The 22,318-nt window shown below is 43.6% G+C and overlaps 4 protein-coding genes across 6 annotated transcripts in view; 2 read left to right on the forward strand and 2 right to left on the reverse strand.

The window, feature by feature from the left end:
- Positions 1-309: 309 nt before the first annotated feature.
- LOC125307187 lies at positions 310-9,050 on the reverse strand. Of its 3 annotated transcripts, none has more exons than XM_048263027.1 (16): positions 8,983-9,050; positions 6,970-7,084; positions 6,510-6,588; positions 5,952-6,031; positions 5,645-5,751; positions 5,304-5,565; positions 4,865-5,086; positions 4,463-4,561; positions 4,047-4,238; positions 3,525-3,696; positions 3,314-3,416; positions 2,408-2,509; positions 1,885-2,017; positions 1,622-1,798; positions 1,339-1,386; positions 310-1,216 (listed from the first exon to the last, which is right to left on the reverse strand). In XM_048263027.1, coding segments are annotated over exons 1-16 (2,442 nt in total). In that variant the 5' UTR covers positions 8,985-9,050; the 3' UTR covers positions 310-667. The 3 variants fall into 3 exon arrangements, with proteins under 3 accessions (XP_048118984.1, XP_048118983.1, XP_048118985.1); XM_048263026.1 differs by lacking the exon at positions 8,983-9,050 and adding an exon at positions 8,489-8,850; XM_048263028.1 differs by lacking the exons at positions 5,952-6,031; positions 6,510-6,588; positions 8,983-9,050 and adding an exon at positions 8,489-8,850.
- Positions 9,051-9,653: 603 nt separating this feature from the next.
- Positions 9,654-15,285, forward strand: smu1a (SMU1 DNA replication regulator and spliceosomal factor a). The gene is made up of 12 exons (XM_048262873.1): positions 9,654-9,771; positions 10,444-10,654; positions 11,030-11,182; positions 11,600-11,710; positions 11,867-11,995; positions 12,108-12,227; positions 12,665-12,781; positions 13,271-13,398; positions 13,639-13,765; positions 14,287-14,454; positions 14,593-14,745; positions 14,947-15,285. The coding sequence occupies exons 1-12, from the start codon at positions 9,746-9,748 to the stop codon at positions 15,043-15,045; spliced, it is 1,542 nt and encodes a 513-aa protein (XP_048118830.1). The 5' UTR covers positions 9,654-9,745; the 3' UTR covers positions 15,046-15,285.
- A 1,361-nt stretch (positions 15,286-16,646) lies between these two features.
- On the forward strand, positions 16,647-17,851 carry LOC125307314 (actin-like protein 7A). Its single transcript, XM_048263228.1, has one exon. It carries the CDS (start codon positions 16,734-16,736, stop codon positions 17,817-17,819), a length of 1,086 nt encoding a protein of 361 aa, XP_048119185.1. The 5' UTR covers positions 16,647-16,733; the 3' UTR covers positions 17,820-17,851.
- A 189-nt stretch (positions 17,852-18,040) lies between these two features.
- elp1 (elongator acetyltransferase complex subunit 1) overlaps positions 18,041-22,318 on the reverse strand; it is a 16,306-nt gene continuing 12,028 nt past the window's right edge. The window contains exons 29-38 of the mRNA XM_048263227.1: positions 21,924-22,125; positions 21,667-21,728; positions 21,423-21,485; positions 21,168-21,228; positions 20,790-20,903; positions 19,226-19,331; positions 18,950-19,077; positions 18,579-18,724; positions 18,331-18,409; positions 18,041-18,240 (exon numbers count right to left, since the gene is read on the reverse strand). Of these exons, the coding sequence (XP_048119184.1) occupies positions 18,173-18,240; positions 18,331-18,409; positions 18,579-18,724; positions 18,950-19,077; positions 19,226-19,331; positions 20,790-20,903; positions 21,168-21,228; positions 21,423-21,485; positions 21,667-21,728; positions 21,924-22,125 (1,029 nt within the window). The 3' untranslated portion in view covers positions 18,041-18,172. The remainder of the gene's footprint in view (positions 18,241-18,330; positions 18,410-18,578; positions 18,725-18,949; positions 19,078-19,225; positions 19,332-20,789; positions 20,904-21,167; positions 21,229-21,422; positions 21,486-21,666; positions 21,729-21,923; positions 22,126-22,318) is intronic.

The raw sequence follows: 22,318 nt of genomic DNA on the forward strand, positions 1-22,318 counted from the left end.
CAGAAATATCTCCCCATGCTATTTTTATGTTCAGAACGCTACTGTAACTTTGCAGTGTAATATTTGTACAACATATTTTCTGTTTTATGTCCTTTTCAGATAGTGTAGTGAATTAGCCAGCTATCCATTGCTAAATAGTCTAGCTACTTATCGCTAGCTAGCAAAACCAGAGATGTTTGGCTAACGCAGTGATTCTCAAAAGTGTGGGGTGGGCCCCACTAGTGGGGAATAGAGACGTGACAGGTGGGGCGCAATGAACAGGAGGACATTTTTTTTTTTTTTTTGTGCCTATCTTTAATAATTCCTTTTCTTTTTTGACAAGATCATAGATTCAAAACAAAATAGCCATACACAAACATAGGAGTCATAAACAGACCAACATATGAATCAAAATCCAGCGTGGAACCAACGTTACCATTTTGCCGTGTTGATGGAGTCAGGTGGGGCTTGAAAATTCCCCACCTCCAAAGTAGGGAATGACAGAAAAAGTTTGAGAACCACTGGGCTAACGTTAGGTAATAGATAATAGATTTCTTTGTTTAATAATGTTTTTTAGCAATGTTCAACATTAATTATAACACTGATGCTAAGTTAGGCAGAAAAGTGATGATGAAAACTCGAATATAAACCAAGATGGACCGTTGTGGTTGTTATGGCAACACAAATTTTATTTTGTGGAGTTTAAGCAGGCCAGCTTTTTTCTTGCCGTGGCATCTTTCAATGGACCCCCCTTTCTTTTTTTAATTTCGGCAGTCACTTGATTACGGGCCCTCAGCTCTGCTCCAATCCGGCACATCACAAACTTATTTAAAGCCACCTTTTCAATTGCCTTTGAGTGGGTCGGGTGTTGTGTGTGGAGCTCGCTGAATGCTCCGCCACATTGAAGAGCCTCTTTCAGCCTCTTAGTCAGACCCTTTGCTGCCCAGATTTCAGGCGGTGTTTGTTCAATTATGCTTTCGCACTTCACAATGCAGTTCCTGAGGAGTGTGGAGGGATCATTGATCAAGGATCCCTCCCTCGAAACGGTGCTGTAACCGTGCTCCATGTGGTTTAATTTCACTAGAGCATGATGACACTCCCAGCACTGCCCGAGTTCGGGATCCTCTGCCACCTTCGATGTCACCCATCCAGCCACGTAGGCGAGCACCTCCTGCTTCCCTTTCTGCATGTCCATGGCATCGTCGGCATCAATGACGACGTCCACGCTGGGGATGCTCTATGATGGGCAATGTAAAAGCAAGTCAGATCTGAATTATTTTTTTTCAAATATCGTATAAGCATAATGTGTTGATTGTCTGATTTGGGTCCCTGTTTACAGTCATATCACAATTGTATTACCTGCTCACTGTTGTAGACAACGTCCTCAGGCTCAGGCTCCTGTTCACTCTAGAGCACAAGAAACACATTGTAAATGTATGTAGTGGGGGTATAAACATTCCTCAACCCCTTCTTCTTGTTGCTTTAGGAGCACAGAAGGGTGGGGTGGGGTGTTAAGAGTTGAATCTTGAGATTACACATAAAAATGTTGCCCAAAATTACCTTTTAACTTTCAGGTAGATGTTATTTATTTGTTCATCTTTTAAATATTAGTTCATTGTTAATGATTGTACACCAGCCTGACCTGTTCTGTGCTTCTCGCATGGCTGCATTGCAGCAACTGAGTGCCATCAGCAGGAAAATAATTTGTGGCACTTTCCGGGAGGCCGAGTATGTATGCCGCTGAACCATTCATCAGTGCTGTTGCCAACTCCCTGACCGTGGGGTAGATCTGCTGCCCTCCCTTCCCTGAGAACAGGTTCTGCAAGCACGAGTGGACCATTGTCAAACAACTTGTGACTTAAAGCATTCTAATGTTACCAGGACAACAAACATGAGCTGTAATACCTCTAGGTAGTCCTTGTTCAGTGTTGATGTGCAGAGGTACTTCACTCCCTCGCACATCAGCTCCTGGTAAAGCTTCAGGATGCTCCGTATGCTCAGCACCAAGCCTGTACGGCACGGTGGAGGTCTTGTAGATCTGCAGAGAAGAATTGCTATATCAGATTAGGCTGTTGTACTATTATGAACTTGTCAAGATGACATATTCCCACAGACACAGTGTTTCGACAATGAAGTTTTTGTTAGTCTGTGTTTTTCTCAGAATAGATCACACATAGGTCAAAAGTGCTTTGAAAGTTAATTAAAATGACTTTAATTATTATTATAACACTACAGCATTGTCATTTTAATGTTATTAAAACATGTTGTTTTAACATTGGTATTGATGGACTTCCGACATGCTTGCAATGCTTTGATTTGCAGTATCTGTCGGCCCGTTGTTGTTGTGTTAAAGCTGTGTCTGTGGATGTTTACCAGCCCCCTTACTAACCCAACCAAGAATAGACTTCACTTTTTACCCATAACTCACCCAAATTTCCAGGATTTTATCCAACTTATACAATTCTGAAGGTAGTCCAGCCTGTTGGAGTCGGTGCCTAGAGGCCTTCTCCACCATTTGCTGTCTTTCATCCTGCAGAATCAGTTTCATGTGATTTAAAGGCACCCCATGTGCGTTTCTTTTTTTTTTACCTTAAACCCCATAGCAGCACCAGGCTTGCTGCCGTCTTCCGTTATGGTTCCCCCACCTCCCCCCATACTGTACTGTATCAATTGTATGCAGCATATCACAAAGTACCATAGTAATGCTATACATCGATTGAAAGATAAGACTCAGAAATCGAGACATGTAAAGCCTTCTATGAAGAATTTTTTTTTTAGTGCATTACTGTACCTGGCTATGCTCATTGATATGGGCCTATTGCAAGCCTCTGCCATCCCAGACCTATTCAGTAAATGTCTTTTTTTTCAGCAATGAGACTTTGCGGGGACTTCTAGCTGATAGCTTTGCTTCACATAGCCATCTTCAATCAATTAATCACCTCACTAATTGAACACAACACTGCTATTATTTTAATTACAGATTCAATTACACAGAATGAGCAGCATGCATGTCATGACTGTTGGGTCTGTTGGTTTTGCCAAAATACCCTAAACTGCATTGGATGCCTTTAATGTGGTGCTCAGTGAAATAGCAAATGCCCAGATTTGGGCTACACAATACCTGTGGTGGCCAATGGTATTCATTGGTATGATGGTATTCACCATCATATTTTTAATAGAGATAGACAGTGTAGGAAAAGTGGAGGGCAGAATAATTCAAATGAAGTTCATTGTGCTTTCTGCAACACCATGGCTTTCTATCTTAACTGAGAGCTAGTATGTCAATCAGTCTAAAGCAAAAAAGTAGGTGAAGAGCCTTATTTAATTTGTTTACCTTGAGTTGAGGACATCAAATAGCCTGTCCATGTCCTCTGCAAACTTGGCAGTGTGGAGGGCGTCCTTTTGTAGTTGGTGTTGTAACACCATAGTCTGCATGCCTTGTGGATGGGGAGAAAGTCAGATGGTTTGTGATATCTGTAAGTACAGTTTTTATAGCTGAAATCTTTTTTATTATTTGTGATGTGTTATTGTTGCACATGATGTACCAGCTGCCACAGAGTGGCTGAAGATCTGAGTGGCCAGATTGACTCGTATGTTGGATGACGGAGGCAGATAGATATGGCTCGCTGTAAGTTTTGGGGCCAGCCGGATGACACCTTTCCTGTCTTTGATGTAAAAATCCTGCAGGTATTTCCATGACACCTCATTCCCTTGAATCTGGCGGAACATGATTGCTATCACTTTAACCATAATTACAGTGATGCTTACAGTATGCAGTCTGTAAATGTGTAGTGGTTTTCTCATCTGTCTTTTTGTCCATCTTCCCTCCCCTCTTCCCTCCAGTCTTAGCCCCGCCTTCTAATTAATTTTGTGAAGGAACGATAGGAGGATGGTCTCTCCCATTCCTCCATCCTCCTATCGTTCCTTCACAACATTAATTAGAAGGCGGGGCTAAGACTGGAGGGAGGAAGAAAGGAAGGGAGGGAAGATAGACAAAAAGACAGATGAGAAAACCCTGTAATGTTATGTAACAATTTCACGTAAAAAATCTAGTTAACGTTTAGTACATTTATTGGATGTTGTTTTAAGTTGTTTCGAATGGACTTGACCAAATGTGGAACATCAAATATGAGGGGGATCTTTTTATCGATGTCAATACAGTGAGATACATCGCCATCCTCGTTGATGTCTAGGGAGGCTCCCAAGATCCTCATGGCCTCCTCATTTGTCGGTCCCTGGCCACAGACGACACATTTGACCTGAAAGTAAGACAAAAGGCAGGGACTTGATTCAGCCCTGTAGAAGTCCCTGGAACGCTGCGTTACGGGGTAATTCCTCTAAAGGAAGTGCAAACGAACGGCCCCGTAAAACTAAGATCCGATTCCTGTAATGGAAACGGGCCTAATAGTGTGTTTTTGGATAGTGAGTGGATGAATGGTGTAGACTAATGCCAAGATTTTGCACAGTTGTGTGTATAACATACATTCAGCCCAGAACTTTCCAGGTAGGCGACTGTCTCTCGAAGTTTGCCTGCAATCTCTTCACCTGCCATTGTGGACATTGATAGGAAGTATCCAATTGCCTAAAAAAGAGAGTTGAGGAAAGATGAATTCAATATACAGTTGAGTCCACAAATTTGCATCTGTTCATTATTAACAAATATGGCTATATTCTGTGAAATGTTCTGTAATACATTGTTTGTCTTCCATTTGTCTTTATAACCTCCAACTTCATGTACTCTCAAAAGGTACAGAGCCTTTAGTGGAGACATTGCCGTACAGACATTGCCGTATGCCACTTATATGTCCTATAGCAGCTGCAGTATTTTTATTGGGAATCTGACATTAAAATGAATGTGTGTGCGTTGTTATTTTGGAAGAACTACCTGCTTCCACTTTCCATTTATGGCTCTAACCACGAATACCGTGGCTTGCGTTGCCATTTTGCCGCCTTCTGCCAACCCGTCTATGCAATCCAGCTTGCGGTTGTAGTCAAGCTGATTTTTGATGGCCATCTCATCAATGACAATTGCACAGTTTTTCTCTTCCTTGGCCATGGTTTCGGCCTTGGCCTTGAGCTTTGCCAAAACCCCATGAAGGAATCCAGGCTACAGAAAGAAATTGTTGGTTTAAAAACATAGTGTGCATTAATATGCCATCGTACTAAATGAGATTTGGCTTGACCTGATATTCAGCCCAGAAGTTTAATTTGATATAAACATCAAACATGGTAATTTTGTCACATCATTTCGTAATGGAGTGTTCCAAAACCCTTTTTACATGGTCAAGATGGGTTTGGTGAAATAACAAGTAACAGACTCTTACTTCAAAACTCCCCAGGCTGTCCATCAGATGTCTTATCAGGGTGACTGGAGCAGGTAATTGAAATGTATTCTTCAGCTCCAAGTAGCACGCTGGGCTGTGGTGGTAAAGACGGATTGCCAAGTCTTTTTGTTTTTTGGTGTAACGCTGGCCACGGCTCCTCATCTGCGCCATTGCAATCTGTCCATCCACAAATTCTTTGGCTTCCTTTGGGAGGCACTCGGTGGTCAGAGCATATGTCTCGGTGTTCTGGTGAGGTTGAAGTCTGCACACGAAATTGATCAAATTAATTGTTCGTGTATTATCACTGTTACCCTTGCAATAACTTCATCACTGCTACATACTTGGATACTTGTAACTGCAGGTCTTTGATTTTGTTGTTGGCTCTGTAACGGAACACCCGCAATTTGGACTTCTCTTTCTTCAGCAGGATTTTCATTTCTTTGATTTTCTGTGAAAATATAATTTGCATGAAGATTATACAGGTACCAGTCAAATGTTGGACCCTTCTCATTTTTTATGTTCTACATCGTAAGCTAGACTTCTACATTGGAGAAAATAATAATAATAAAAAAACATTGAATGAGAAGCTTTTTATTGGTACTGTATATACATATGCAGAGAAATGTGGCAATCACTAATGCCATTCACCTTGTTTTTTTGTGCCAGCAGTGTGTGGAAGTCTACGGGCATTTTACACTCATAAGTGCATTGTGAAGGCATGTCCTCCCCTGCAAGACATGTAGGTATATCGGAATCTGGAACCATTTCACAGTAATGATGCTTGGAATTGTTATACGTTTTGCTATACCATAATGGAGACATTCCATGTCGAGTGTTATTATGTCCCGTATATTTCTTTCTTCACACTATTAAAAAAGCTCTTTTACCGGTTTAAAGCTACAGCAGTCCAATGTTTCCCCATTAGCATCTGCCACCCCATGCTTTACATTTTGTAACTTTGCTTGCTTGCTGACTTGCTGGCAAACCTTATAGGCAACGCCCCCAATAACAAAGTTATGTAAGCTAACAATACTTATTTGTCATAGTCTTCATTATTAACCAGAGAAAAAATGCAATAATGCCTCATATTGAACACAAACATACATAAAGTACTTGTGCTTAGGGCATCATTGCATTAGCAGCACTATGACGAAAGACTAGGGCAAAACAAGAATTGAAAAAATAATGTATTTATTTTTCCAATACCTCTTTTCTCCTGTAGCACAGGGGTGCTTTGCTCGTAAAGGGCCGGGACTGCATTTAGAACCAGCCGTTTTCTTTGACCCTGACAAAAAGGATATTTTACTTGAAAGGGAACTGTACTTTTAAACTAAAGTTCTGATATACACTGGAGTAAACGTCAATACATATCTCCACTGAGGAAATGCTTTCAATATAGAAAGCTTTTCCTCAAGTGTGCATGGTAAACTGGTCCATTGTGTTTAGGCTAAGGCTTTGCATACATGCATCCATCCATCTATGTAGTCACAATTGGGTAGTTGGTTAACATGACTGTTAATGTTGCTGTTTTTTGTTGTTGGAAAGTTTTAATGTGTTGTTACACAGACCAATATCTACAAACACATGCTTTAAGAAAAACATTCCCTGTAACTGTTAAATGGTTAACTATGATTTTATTGAAATGATGGAACAATATTGTACTTACTTTACATTTTATCTCCTCTGGCCTGAAATGATCACTGCAGAACACATATCCTCCTCTCTCCGGCTCCGTTTTTGTTAGAACTTCAATCCTAGCATGGCGAAGCCATTCCTCTCTCCTGTGTTGGATGTTAATAAAATTGCATATACAACATGATCTCCAACTTTTTTTATTCTTTATGGCACACTTCATAATGGCACAACATAGATGTAGAACTTTATTCAGCAATCACTTAAGAAATGCCATTTCATTATTCTGTAGCAATGGGTTCACATGGTTGCAATGTAATTCATGGACCATACTGTCTGAAAAGTACAATAAACAGTGAAGGACCATTCAAATGGACTAGGACTAATACTAAAGGTAGCCTACACTATGCAGGTTTAGGTATTTTTGACGACTGTAGAGCTCCCTCTAGAGTCGCGATATATTTATATTTTACTCTAGTGTTGTAAATAATCTTCTTGTGACTAATATGTCTATCCATTTGTCTCGTAAATCCGCCGCCCGAGTTGGAAAGTGTAAATCTCCCATTTATCTCGCAACATTTCACCGAGACACACCCCCTTATACAATACAAACAGGTCAAGTACGTCAGCGGAGATACAAAAAATATAATAATAATAAAAAGAGAAACAACTCAATTTACATAAAGCATTTGAAAAGTACAAATAATGTGTGTGTTCTAACAGCCTTCTTATTACTGCAACAGGATATAGTAGAAATATAGTGTTTAATGTGAATGGAGAACTCTGAAGTTAGGTGTTTTATTTTGGAATTTGGACTTATGGATGTAAAATTTGGTCAAAATTAAAATCAGGCTGATTAAATAAAACTGAGAAGTGATATTTGTGTTATAGTTAATGAAACCAAAGTAATTTTCCCAGTACAAGAACACAGGGTAGGATAAGATCAGCTATCGAGACAATTTACTCTAAAGTAATTTAGTCTGAGGTCATAACCAAAATAAATTCACAAGAGTTTCTCTTTGATTCCCACAAAAAGTAGGCCTACAATTTACATTAATGTCTTTTTTGAGCTTCTGAAAATAGTGGTTAGTTGGGTAAAACCTATGAAGCATTTGGACAGAAATATCTTTGACTTTATTAGTCAGAAAAAACGTCTGCGGCAGAATCCAGACTAGTCCCAATATATATATCTCCAACAAAACTGGATCAGTGTGAAACTTGGGAGGATGATGTGCTTTTGTTGTGGAGGTGACAACAGGCAAAAGGTAATGTTTTCCCATTCTCGCGAGATTTGACGTGCCGCCGTTTATGAAGTTGCATGGTAGGGAATACGTCTATGCTAGATCAACAATTCCATATCAAATTGGCGTCGTTAAGGTGAAAATCTTGCAAAAAGTGTCTGCTCCAATACATGCACCACGTTCTATGTAACCTAAATCAGGCAATGACTAGGTTATGTGGTGTCCACAAGCAAGCTCGTTTTCCCGAAACTGGCTAGCGAGTGAAAGCAGTCTTACCACTGGTTGCAGTAATGTAGGCCTATGCAAACTTACCTTCTCTCATTCTTTGGTAGGATGAAAAAAGAACGCCCACCACCTACTGTATTGTTACAGCCGTTGAAAGCACACACACGTGGCATGTTTTATATTTTAATAACTACTGAAATAGCGTCCCAAACCGCGTTACATAGATGGCCGCCGAGTGAAGCCTGCAACCACAAATGAATCGTCGTCGTCTCGTCTTCCTCTTCCTCTTCTTCTTTGTCTTTCTTTCTTGGCAGCTTGCAACATGCAATTGGTGCATACCGCCACCTACTGTACACTGTTTTTCGTTACATTCAGAGAGAGTTTGCAGCAAATCTGTGTGCGGACGTTTGTGTGTGTGTTTGCATGACAAACACTCATTTCCCATTTTAATCTGTTCCAAAATTGTAAAAAAAAAAAAAAAAAAAAAAAAAAAAGATGTATTCGTCTAACAATACAACGATTTCTCTATCATTTAAAGGAGGGCAGAAATTTGATGTGGAAGTAACCTAAAAGTAACCTACATTCACCACGAAATATCCTGAGCTTTTGACTGCAAAGTAGGCCTATGAATAGTATTATTTAAAGCAGGTACAGCTGCCTTTCAAAAGAGTTCCATTATCAGCATCATAGTTGGCCCCACAAGACTTCCTTTTTAACATTCCATATGTTATCTTAATGCAGAGGAAGTAGATTGGGGCCCAAATAGAACGTTCAAGCATTGTTTTTGTTTTTATTGTTGAAAGGGTCTATAGGGCTACTTGACATCCATGATCAAAAACTGACCTGACCATTGCTTAAACTAAGTAATGAGTAGAGTAAGTAAAAGAGTACTCTTATCTGCTCCCCAAGAAAACCTCCCCATAAGTCAAACACCATAATATTTAAAACAAAACTTAACTTAACTATATCAACCCATATCATCTCAGATATTTAAAGCTAATACAGACTCATATAATAATGTTAGATAACCTTCCCATTTCTTCCTAGTTCAGCTAAAGACCACATACTTTGTTTCAGCAATGGATATTTTAAAACCCCATTTCATAGCCCATTTCTATACTAATTTTAAAACTCTCTGTGCGCCTAGTGAGTCAGGCAAGCACGGGGTTGTATTTGTAAACTACGTATCCCTCCTGGCCAGCTGGTGGCGCACGTGCGAAGAAAGGACCTCTGTATTATCATAGAATACGTTTTGTTGTTCCTTCCTCCTCTACTGCGTGTTCAAAACCATAGACAGTAAAAGATTCAGCAGGATTCGTTGTGAATTTTTTTACAGGCTAAATCATGTCTTTGGAGATTGAATCCGCCGAGTGAGTACATATTGTATACATTTGGTGTGGCTCCTATGATTAGTGCACCGATATCTCTTGAAAAGAACGATGTTTATGAACTTATGACCCGGGAGCTGCACTCTGCTTACGTCGACTCAACTTTAGCATAGCTAAATTGGTTGTAGCCTAACATCTATGATGGCTAGCCAATGTTATACTGACTGGTTAACTAAAATGGCTTCGTGGTAGTATTCAGTGAATGTTTCACTTCACTTTGGTCGCTGTAACCTCTTTTCTGGTTTTACCATGGCGCTCACATTAGCTGTTTCTCCCCCCTAGCTGGGGCTGTGTCCTATATCAAGTTGTTAGCATGCTAGTACTCAGCTTATTTTGTGCAATTTAGGTCAAGATCGGTCAAAAGTATGTTAATGTTCATGACTGTCACGATAATATTACGTGGGCTGGCTCCTTGTAACATTGATTTGTAGATGCATGTCGTCCTGTTACCTTAGTTGAGCGCTCAGTCCCTAGTGTAATGTGTAAGAGATAATGCATGGAGCAAATCAATTAAGGCTAACATTAGGTGCCTAAGTAATGTCTGTAGAAATGATTAATAAATGTAACACCAGGTAAAGTTTGTTATTGCCTATGTACCAATAATGACACCCCCCCCCCCCCTCTTTCTCTCTCTGTGTACATGCGTATGTGTAGTGTGATCCGTCTGATCATGCAGTACCTGAAGGAGAACAGTCTCCACCGCACGCTGGCAACGCTGGTTGAGGAGACCACCGTGTCGTTGAACACCGTGGACAGTATTGAGAGCTTTGTGGCGGACATCAACAGCGGCCACTGGGACACCGTGCTGCAGGCCATCCAGTCACTCAAGCTACCCGACAAAACTCTCATAGACCTCTACGAGCAGGTGCGTGTCTCTAATACCCTTGTGTAATGTGTGTGTTTCTAGGTGGTGCTGGAGTTGATTGAGTTGAGAGAGCTGGGTGTGTGTGTAATGTATAATGTAACGTGTGTGTTACAGATGTACTGATATGGAATTTTAGGGCTGATGACGATAACCAAAATGGTCTGTTTGTTGTGACCGATAGATACGTTATGTTATTATCGGCTGAAATTCCGTTATTGGAACAATAATATTTTAATGCTTTCATTTATTTTATCAGCCAATAATATATCGGTCGCCGATATGGCGTGTGTGTGTGTGTGTAGATGGTGGTGGAGTTGATTGAGTTGAGAGAGCTGTGTGTGTGTAATGTAAAATGTCTGATGTGTGTGAAACTAGGTGGTGCTGGAGTTGATTGAGTTGAGAGAGCTGGGTGCGGCACGTTCCCTTCTGCGCCAGACCGACCCCATGATCATGCTGAAGCAGACCCAGCCCGAGAGGTACATCCACCTGGAGAACCTGCTGGCCAGGTCCTACTTCGACCCCCGAGAGGTGAGATGAACGCACGTACACACGCACACACACACACACACACACACACAAACACCTGAGAGAAGTACATCTACCTAGAGAACCTGCTGGCCAGGTCCTACATCGACCCACATGAGGTGAGACACACACGCACACACACCTACGCATGCCCACCCTCACACACCTAATCAAGTTCACCTGATCTTGCCTGCACTCTCCTCCTGTGACATGACCTTGGTTTTATGACATCCCTGCGTAGGACATTCAGTGTAAACGTTTATGACATAACGCTTCTGTTATTAAGTGTCACTCTTATGTCGATACTGTCAAGTAAAGTGTTACCCAGTGTTTTTAGTAATTCAAAACAGCTTGTATGTGAATATTATTGCATACCATGCATGTGTGTGTTTGATTGTTTGTGTGTGTGCATGTGTGCAGGCGTATCCCGATGGCAGCAGTAAGGAGAAGAGGAGGGCGGCTATTGCCCAGGCTCTGGCTGGGGAAGTCAGCGTGGTGCCTCCCTCACGTTTGATGGCTCTACTGGCCCAGGTACACACACACACACACACACAGGCATACAATACACCCCTTCTCTCTCTGGTTTGTGCCTCATTGTGTTTCACCTTCTCTCTCCCTCCTTTTATCTTTCTCTCCTTCTCTCCCTCTCCTTTCTGTCCCCCAATCTCTCTCTCTTTCTCTCTCCAGTCTCTGAAGTGGCAGCAGCATCAGGGTCTGCTTCCTCCTGGTATGACCATCGATCTGTTCAGAGGCAAAGCTGCCGTCAAAGACGTGGAAGACGAGAGATTCCCCACACAACTCAGCAGGCACATCAAGGTAACACACACACACACACATACCACACACACACAGAATACGTGAGCTGCTCTATGTAGACACAATATGTATTCATTTTAACTGGTGTGATTGTATGCTTTTGTGTGCGCAGTTTGGACAGAAGTCGCACGTGGAGTGCTCTCGGTTCTCTCCTGATGGTCAGTACCTGGTGACCGGGTCTGTGGATGGATTCATTGAGGTGTGGAACTTCACCACTGGCAAGATCAGAAAGGTGTGTTCCTCAGACACATACACACGACATACACACAATCAGAAAGGTGTGTTTATTCTGTACACGCATGCACACAACTCACACACAATCAGAAAGGTGTGTTTATTCTGTACACGCATGCACACAACTCACACACAATCAGTAAGATGTGTTCTGTAGACACACACACACAATGAACGTTCCACCACTCCGGATCCATATGCAGGTCACTTCTGAATCCTGAATACCTGATTCACTTCCATAGCTCTCACTTGAATGCCTTTCTCATCAAAAACAGCTGTTTGTGGTGATACCCCTGTACATCTGTATCAAACTGTGTTTGTGCATAGAGTGCACTGACTGTAAAAACTGTAATGTTCCTCTTGTAAAGGTGTGTGTGTTTGTGTTTAAAAGATGACTTTCTAAACAGACCTGTGTATGTGTGTGTGTGTGTGTAGGATCTGAAGTACCAGGCTCAGGATAACTTCATGATGATGGACGATGCAGTGCTCTGCATGTGCTTTAGCAGAGACACAGAGATGCTGGCCACAGGAGCTCAGGACGGCAAGATCAAGGTCACACACACACACACACACACACACACACACACACACACACACACACACACACACACACACACACACACACACACAGAGAGAGAGAAAGAGAAAGATGCTGGCCACAGGAGCTTAGAACGACAAGATCAAGGATACAGACACACACACAAACACAGAGAGAGAGAGAGAGAGAGGGATGCTCGCCACAGGAGCTCAGGATGGCAACATCAAGGTTACACACACACACACACACGCACACACAGATGCTCACCACAAGAGCTCAGGACGGCAACATCAAGGTTACACACACACACAGATGCTCACCACAAGAGCTCAGGACGGCAAGATCCAGGTCTCACACACCACACTCACACTGTCACACACTGGCACAACACACTCCATACTCACACCGAGATACTAGCCATAGACGCTCAGGACAGCAAGATGAAGAACACAGACACACACTCCTGTCTTGTGTGGCTGATGGTGGGCTGTGTTGACCTACAGGTTTGGAAGATCCAGAGTGGTCAGTGCCTGAGGCGGTTTGAGCGCGCTCACAGCAAAGGAGTGACCTGCATCAGCTTCTGCAAGGACAGCAGCCAGATTCTCAGCGCATCCTTCGACCAGACCATCAGGTACACGCACACACACGCATATGCATGCACGCACCATCACGTACATGTACACACACACACACACATACTCACATCATCAGGTATACACAGACACACACACATACTCACACACTGTCAGAATATTAGCCACACACACCCATCACTGAGACCATCAAGTACACACAGGTATACACCAGACCACTTTCATTATTGCAAATTATTGTCTTTAAGACTAATATGTGTGGTGTGTGTGTGTGTCAGGATCCATGGGTTAAAGTCAGGTAAACTTCTGAAAGAGTTCCGAGGCCATGCGTCCTTTGTAAACGAGGCGACCTTCACCCCTGACGGACACCACATCATCAGCGCATCATCAGATGGCACCGTGAAGGTACACACACTTTCTCAGACTCACACACGCTTGTTCACATGCATGCTCATATGCACACTAAGGGCTGTCACTTTAATGAAAAATGAAGGGTTCATTGTCGTTGCCCTCCATTTTTTCAAAACATTATCAGCCAGGCCTGTGATTTAATCTTTATTAAAGCATGGGCTATTTCCTCTGCTTAATCATTTTTAATTATTATTTTAACTTTCGCAATGCTCACTGCACTTTCAGAATTGTCAAATAAACATTAAATGGGGCACATATGTTAACTGATTTTCTCTGTTTATTTCCGTAACACGTGTTGGTTGGTTCGATTTTAATATCGATATTGATATCTAAAGAGACAGCCCTAATACACACACTCACACAAGGTGTTTGGGAACAGGTGTGTGTGTGTGTCTGTGCGCGTCTGGATGTTGTTGGAAGTCTCAGGGGAGGATGCAGACCACCAGATGAAGAAAAAGAAGCCAGGAAGGGTGCCATAATCAATAGAAATGCTGACTGTGTGTGTGTGTGTGTAGATTTGGAATGTGAAGACTACAGAATGCTCAAACACCTTCAAGTCATTAGGAACGTCTGCTGGAACCGACATCACTGTCAACAATGTTCTCCAGCTGCCCAAGAACCCAGAGCACTTTGTTGTGTGCAATCGCTCCAACACCGTGGTCATTATGAACATGCAAGGCCAGGTAACTCTTACTTACACACACACACACACACACACACTGTCTGTCAGTCATTTGAATTCATCGCAACTCTCATTTGTTGTGTTAATCCTGTCTCTCCTGTCTCTCTCGTGTAGTGTGTGTGTGTGTGTGTGTGTATAGATTGTGCGTAGTTTCAGCTCAGGTAAGCGTGAGGGAGGTGATTTTGTGTGCTGCTCTCTGTCTCCGAGGGGAGAGTGGATCTACTGCGTGGGAGAAGACTTTGTGCTCTACTGTTTCAGCACAGTCACAGGCAAACTGGAGAGAACCCTCACGGTACGTACACACACACACTACTGCAGTAGTCATCAGCAAACCGAAGAACCCTTGCGGTACACACACACACACACACACACACACTACTGTTTCTGTAGTGTCACTGGCACACTGGAGAGACATTGCTATGGAAGAATGTGGTGCAGTGTGCTTGCTCAGCTGAAAAGAGGTAGAAATGACTAACTGTGTGTCTGTGTGTAGGTCCATGAGAAGGATGTCATTGGCATTGCCCACCACCCACATCAGAACCTCATTGCCACCTACAGTGAAGACGGCCTCCTGAAACTATGGAAGCCTTGATCAAGCGCTGTGTCTGAGAGTGCGCCATGGAAACCAGTATGGGGGGTGGGGGGGTTGTTATGGTGTGTTTCTTGTAAATTCACTTTTTTATTTAGTGCTATGGTTTTGACAGGTGTACCTGGTACCAAACACTTTTTTTATTGTATTACTTTTGTTTTGTTGATACTCAGTGAAAGTTGTCTTTGATTCGTGTCTTTTGGATTTGTCGTCTGTCATTAAAACTCTTTTTAGTCTCTGAAATGGAGTGTGTCCACAAATGTGTTTAGTCAAACAGAGGACACCCAGTCAGACAACAGAGAAAGTCAAAACTGGGACTGCTGAAGGATGGAGTGATTAATGAAAGAATATGCAACTTTTTCAGATGAGCATAATATGGCACTTGACCACTGAGGGCTCTTGTATTGGTTCTTAGCTGTGTGTGTGTGTGTGTGTGTCATGTCTCACACCAGAGAATAAACTGAAGGCACACAGCCTGAAATCCACATTAACAACTGTTACCAAGTTGCAAGGATGACCATCACCAGTGTTGTCATCAGGGGCGCAGCTACCCATTTTTTGAAGGGTAACACAAAAAAAAAAACAAGTAAAACAAAAGGCCAATAATTTACACGAATAGGTTATTATCACTTATTTTTTAAGAAATTCTACCAATTTCAACTTAATGCGCCATTTAACAATACTTCGGTTGTCACTTTAAGCGAGTCTAAACGGTTCTCATAACGTCCTTTTACCAGCTGTTGCTCACAAAGGATAAGGCTGATCCAACTCTAGCCTTTGTTTGCCACATTGACAGCACGATACTATATTAGGATTGTTAGGAAATGGAAACATGTAATGAGAATTGCTAGCGTGACATTTCTGTTTGCAGTTTGCCATTAAATGTTCAGTATGAGCATGGTAGCCACCTAGCTAGCTTAATGGAATAGGTTATATTTCAAACGCTAGTTAGTCTGGTAACATGAAACATGTGCCTCCAAGCACAGACGTCACACTTTAAATCCTACCTGTTGCTTTTCACCATCCACTTATTTAACTGCTGTCGCATCCCATCCTGACATGCCATCTCATTTTCCCTTTCTTTCTCTAGTTTTAGCCCCCGACCCGACAGCTTTTATGCGTTATCCATCTTTTTTCAATAGACAAAAAAACTCACTACTCGTAGGCTACCTGCTCACTCAGCGCTCACAGCGCCCCCACTCCCTTTTCTATGTCAAAATTCTATGATGGAATCTTATGAGATAGGGCGCCTACTCTTGCCTATTACTCTTGCCTATTAGTCCTCTAAACTGTTATTAAACATTGAGGAAATGCAGAAATGATTTAGAAACCTACAACAGTAACTACATATAGAATATACCAAATATATTATTATTATTATTATTATTAGCCTTTTTTTTTTTTTACCATCGCTTTGGCGCCCCCACGGTGATGCGCCGCATATAGCGCATGCCCACTTTTTGCGCCTCTGGTTGTTATATTAACAAAAATGGCATGGCTAAGCACCAGGTTATATCACCATGTAGATGAGTGAGTGTGTGTTTGACAGAGACTACTCAGCTCTTCTGTCAACTCTGACTTTCGCTTGTAGTTGCCTGCGTCATAATACAGTCTGTTGTCAGGCGCAAGAATGCCTCAATGCGCTAGACACGAATCACCGGGAAGGGGTTGAGCCATCTGCCAGTGCAGGGATGAAGTCCACGAGGGCCGTGGTCTTTGATGTCGGGAGCGGCTCTGTCAGAGCGGGCCTTGCGGGAGACCCTGCCCCGTCGTATGTCATTCCGAGTAGGGTGAAAATGACGCGCCACGGCTCCTCCGCGTGCCCCAGGTCGAGTTTCGTAGGGGCGGCCACGGGAGTGGACGCTCCCGCAGTGTTCCCCGTGCGCAACGGGATCATCACGGACTGGGATGCTATGGAGTGGATGTGGGAGCGCGCATTCCGCGAGCTGAACACTCCGCCGGAGAGGCACGCCGTTTTGCTCTCGGATCCTCCCCTGAGTCCCCTCACAAACCGGGAAAAGCTCGCGGAGGTCATGTTCGAAACTTTTTGCGTTCCCGCCCTGTACGTAGAAAACCAGTCGGTGCTCTCCATGTACTCTTGTGGTCAAACCTCAGGGCTGGTCGTGGAGAGCGGCGAGGGATGCTCCTACGCGACACCGGTTCACGAGGGCTTTTATCTACCCAGTAATACCTGTCGGGTGGACTACTCAGGAAGCAGCTTGGATCGGTATTTGCGCGCGCTGTTGCGGGACTCTGGGATAGAGATAGCTGAAGATTCTGCAGCCGCCACAGAAGACATTAAGGTGAAATGTTGTTACGTCGCTCCCGACCTGGACATGGAACTCCTCAAAGGTGAGAGTCACGTCGAGCACGTGCTGCCAGACGGCCAGCGCATCCAACTCGGACGCGAGCGGTTCATCTGCCCCGAGGCGCTCTTCCAGCCTAGAGCGTTGGACTCGCGGGAGCCCGGGCTGCACACGCTCGTAATGAACAGCCTGAACATGTGCGACATCAGCCTCAAACGCGTGCTGCGCCAGAACGTGTTGCTGTGCGGCGGGTCCACACTCTTCCGCGGGATGCCAGAGCGAATGCAGAGAGAGCTAGACCGCGTGGTTCCCGGTGGTGGGGTGCGCGTGGTGGCCACAGACACTCGCAAACATGCGGTGTGGCTCGGAGGTTCCATCCTCGCGGCCCTGTCCACGTTCCAGTCACTGTGGATGCGCAGGACCGAGTATCTGGAGAAAGGCCCAAACGCGGTCTACCGGGGATTTGTGTGAACATATGACATGAGTAAACATCCTAAACACCATTGGCACTGCATGTTATGATGAAGACTGATGCTGACCGCACAATGGATGAAATTATGTGTGTAATAATAATAATAATAATAATAATAATAATAATCTTAACTTATATAGCACTTTTCAAAAACAAAGTTACAAAGGTGTGTGTGAGTGTTTTAGAGAAAGGAAAGACAAGCTGAACTCACCAAAGATTCATTTTAAGACCTATTTTATTTGTACATTTGATATGGTTACACACTTATTTTGTAAATACACACATGCACACTCACACACGCGCATTCACTCCTCTGCACTCTCACACACACACACACACACACACACACACATCAGTCTAGGACACACAGCTTCCACTTCACAGAGGTTCTCATCTTAGGAGGAGTGAAGGCCTCAGTGTCTGTATGGAGAGAGACAAAACAATGATTGACACACACACACTGATGATACACACACTTTTCTGCTGCAGGTGATGCTTAGCTGCACTGACCTTGTTGAGCTGTAGGGGGCACTCTCTGCTGTTGGAAGGAGGCTGTGATGCTGTTGGCTGTGGAAGTGGGTCCCGTCACCTACACATGCACAAACACACACGCACACAAAGAGGGTCTCTGTCTTAGTTTACATTTCAGGTGTGTGTGTGTGTGTGTGCGGTCTCACCAGTGTCTGGGTGTTGCCTAGATCCAGATGAGAGGGATGTTACTCTCCATGAGAATAAGTAGGTGTGGTGTGTGTTCTCACCAGTGTCTGTGTGTTGTTTGGGATCCAGATGAGAGGGATGTTGCTCTCCATGAGAGTGAGTAGCTGGCTATAGTTGCGCTGTAGTGTCCCCGCCTGGTCATCATACTGGAACAACACCAGAGCCTTCAATAGTCCCTGGATCTCCTCTGAAAAACACAAAGCATTATATAAAGCATATACAGACGCACACACACACAATCTTTCAAACACACGCGCATGTATGCATTTTATACATACACGAGCGAACACTCTCACACACTTTCTCTCTGATACACACATTCAGACATCCTAAAACCTGTCAACCTCCCACGACAATCGTTCGCTCGCACATGTGTACAAGTAAATGAATGTCTCACCTTGACATGTCTTACCTCTCATCTTGTCGACTGTGTGTGTGATGTGTGTGAGTGCGTGCAGTAGCGCCGTCTCCTCAAAGGGACTCCCCTCCTTCAGGCTAAACTTTTTCCCCTCGGCCTTACGCCGATTCTTAGAGGACCGCCTGCAAGCACACAGAAATGCACACACACAACAGATTAAGAATGCTTTATCATGTACAGAGTATTAAATGTATGTGCATTCTTACTCTGATATGCAGGAGTTGCTGTGTGTGTGTGTGTGTGTGTGTGTGTGTGTGTGTGTGCGCTTACGCTGAGATGCGCGAGTTGCTGTGTGTGTATCTGGAGCCCACGTGACTGCCACTCATAACACTGCTGGCCTCTGAGTAGAGCTCCACATCTCCACAATCACCCTCATCTGTGGGAGAGAGAGAGACAGAGAGAGAACATACGTGGAGTTAGTGGGGGGGCAGGGGGAGCACTGCCCCCTCTTGTGGAAACGGGTAATTGCATTATTTCAAAAATTAGTGAAATACGTCTGGCATGACCAGATATTTTAAAAATAATTTAAATAACACAAAACAACAATATAAGGAACGGGCTGCGGTTGATGATGGGAACAGTCAGGTATTCTTCTCTTACGATCCTTCACATCGAAAGCGACGGCCAACCTGACGAGGCATGCAGGACGCTTCCATTTGATTCTTGGGGTTTTCGCTATGATTTAGGTCTGTCCTGCACTCAATAGCCTACAGTTTGGAGTTTACTTACTTTGCCTTTCTAGAATCGAATTTGAGTTTTCAATGACTCGGTCTCCTTAAGCTAAGCATAGGTACATGAACCGATGCATCTTGTTATTTAAAACTCCACTCTGCTAGGTGGCTCGCATGCCAGCAGCACTCTTGAGGCGCCGGAGGTTTAACGTTCCACAAGCACAGCACTAGGCTATATAGTTAGTTTTTAATAGCAAACAGAAATGTCAAGATGGCAACAGATCATTACATTCTTTAATTGACAAAATATGATTGTACAAAATATTCAATCAATGTGGCGCAAATGAGGCTAGAGGCGATGGATTAATTTCTCAAAAGTGAGCAGCAACCAGACTCTATGGGCTAAGCCCGAATGTTTTTCAACTGCTATATACACTGTCTTTTTATATATTTCAAGACAACCGTGCTGCATTGGATTTCATAAGGACTATATAATTGTTAAATTGTTACAATGTAATTATATATATATATATATATATATATATATATATATATATATATATATATATATATTTAGCATGTTTGTTTTCTCCATATGTGCTCATGCTGTGTTCCTCAAGTGGTAGGCCAGGTCTCAGCAGCCAGCTAGGCTACAATTATTATTATTTTTTTTGGAATGTCAAACCTATGAGAGAGGAGGGGAGGAGGAGAAGGAGGAAAGAGAGGAGGAGAGAGAGAGAGAGAGAGAGAGAGAGAGAGAGAGAGAGATAGAGAGAGAGAGGAGGGGAAGGAGAGAAAGAGAGAGGAGAGAGAGGAGGGGGAGGAGGAGAGAGAGAGAAAGAGAGAGAGGTGGGGGAGGAGGAGAGAGAGAGAGAGAGAGAGGTGGGGGAGGAGGAGAGAGAGAGAGAAAGAGAGAGAGAGGAGGGGGAGGAGGAGAGAGAGAGAGAAAGAGAGAGAGAGAGAGAGGGGGGAGGGAGAGGGAGAGGAAGGGAGGAGGAGGTGGGGGTTAAGAATGTTCCTCAGTTCATTATGTCTTTTGAAATGGCAGTTAAAATGTGGAAGTCAGGGAAACTAAATTGCAGGGTGTGTGTGTGTGTGTGTGTGTGTGTGTGTGTGTGTGTGTGTGTGTGTGTGTGTGTGTGTGTGTGTGCGCGCGCATATACCCAGCATCTCTTGTCTGGCTTTCTCCTTCTCTTCTCTGACCACAGCGAGTCGTGTTTGATGGCGTGAAAACAAGGCCTTCTGAGACTCCAGGAATGACACCTGTGTGGTATAAGCTACACACACACACACACACATATAAAGACATTACAGACGTACACACATTATAGACTACAAACTACTACTATTCACTTATCCAAGTTAAGTTGGATAAGTTAACCCCCCACACACACACACACACACACACACACACACACACATATAAAGACATTACAGACGTACACACATTATAGACTACAAACTACTACTATTCACTTATCCAAGTTAAGTTGGATAAGTTAAACCCCCACACACACACACACACACACAGGAGCCTGTACCTTCTAGTAAAGCAGGTTTAAGGTTGGTCTCTATGATGTCTTGTCTGTTATAAAGATGCACCTGAGGAGGAAACAGCAATTAGACACACCATACAACAGGTGCCATACAACAGGAGTACACACCATCTAGTAGATGTAAGACACACAGACCAGGACAGTACCGATGAGATTGAGGGAAGAAGGGGGGGGTGATAGAGAGAGTGATGGAGGGGAAAGAGAAAGAGAGAAAAGAGACAGAGAAAGAGAAAGACTGACCAGTCTGAGGGCCTCTTCCCACGCTGCACCAGTGATGAGAGCAGATATGGCCTCCTCACAATCCTGAAATACACACACACACACACACACACACACACACACACACACACACACACACACACACACACACACACACACACACACTGTCAACCAAAAATGACAACTGCTTTACTATACAAAAATATATACATGCGGTTTGTGCATGTGTGTGTGTGTCTGTGTGAATTTAGGCTGATTGTCAAACCTTGGCGTACTGCTCCAACAACACAGATGCCTCTGTATACCTCCTCTGCTCCAGTAACTTATCTGAAAACACACACATACATAAACATAAAACAACACACATTTTATAACGGGTCTATCTCCAGTATCAGTAGCACCAATGCTACAGTGGTGACAGGGTGCTACCAAACACTGACATTTTCTGTCTGTCCACTGAATATTAAATGATCAACTAGCTAGCACACACACACACACACACACACACACACACACACACACCTGCCAGGTCTCGGGCAAGTAAAGCCAGCTGGTCAGGAGGGAGGGGCATCTGCATGGCTACTGAGAGGGCGTGTCTCCAACTAGCCCCACCCACAAAGGCCTGAAGCGCACGCGCCAGCTCGCCACATCGCCATAGCAACAAGCCGGCCATTTCGGCCTGGGAACGCTCCACCAGGTGCTCCGCATACGCCGCACTCAACTCCTACACACACAGGGACAGAACATGTCTGAGCGAGTGTGTGTGTGTGTGTTGTGAGGTGTTCTGTGTGTGTGTGTTTATTTCATGAAGTTAACACCTTAGCATATCTGAGAGGGTGTGTGTGTGTGTGTGGTATTTTCTCAGATGGTCAGCATACGTCACAGTCAATTCCTACACACACACATGGTCAGAGCAT

The sequence above is a fragment of the Alosa alosa genome, chromosome 14 (genome assembly GCF_017589495.1).
Source record: "Alosa alosa isolate M-15738 ecotype Scorff River chromosome 14, AALO_Geno_1.1, whole genome shotgun sequence".
Lineage (NCBI taxonomy): Eukaryota > Metazoa > Chordata > Actinopteri > Clupeiformes > Clupeidae > Alosa > Alosa alosa.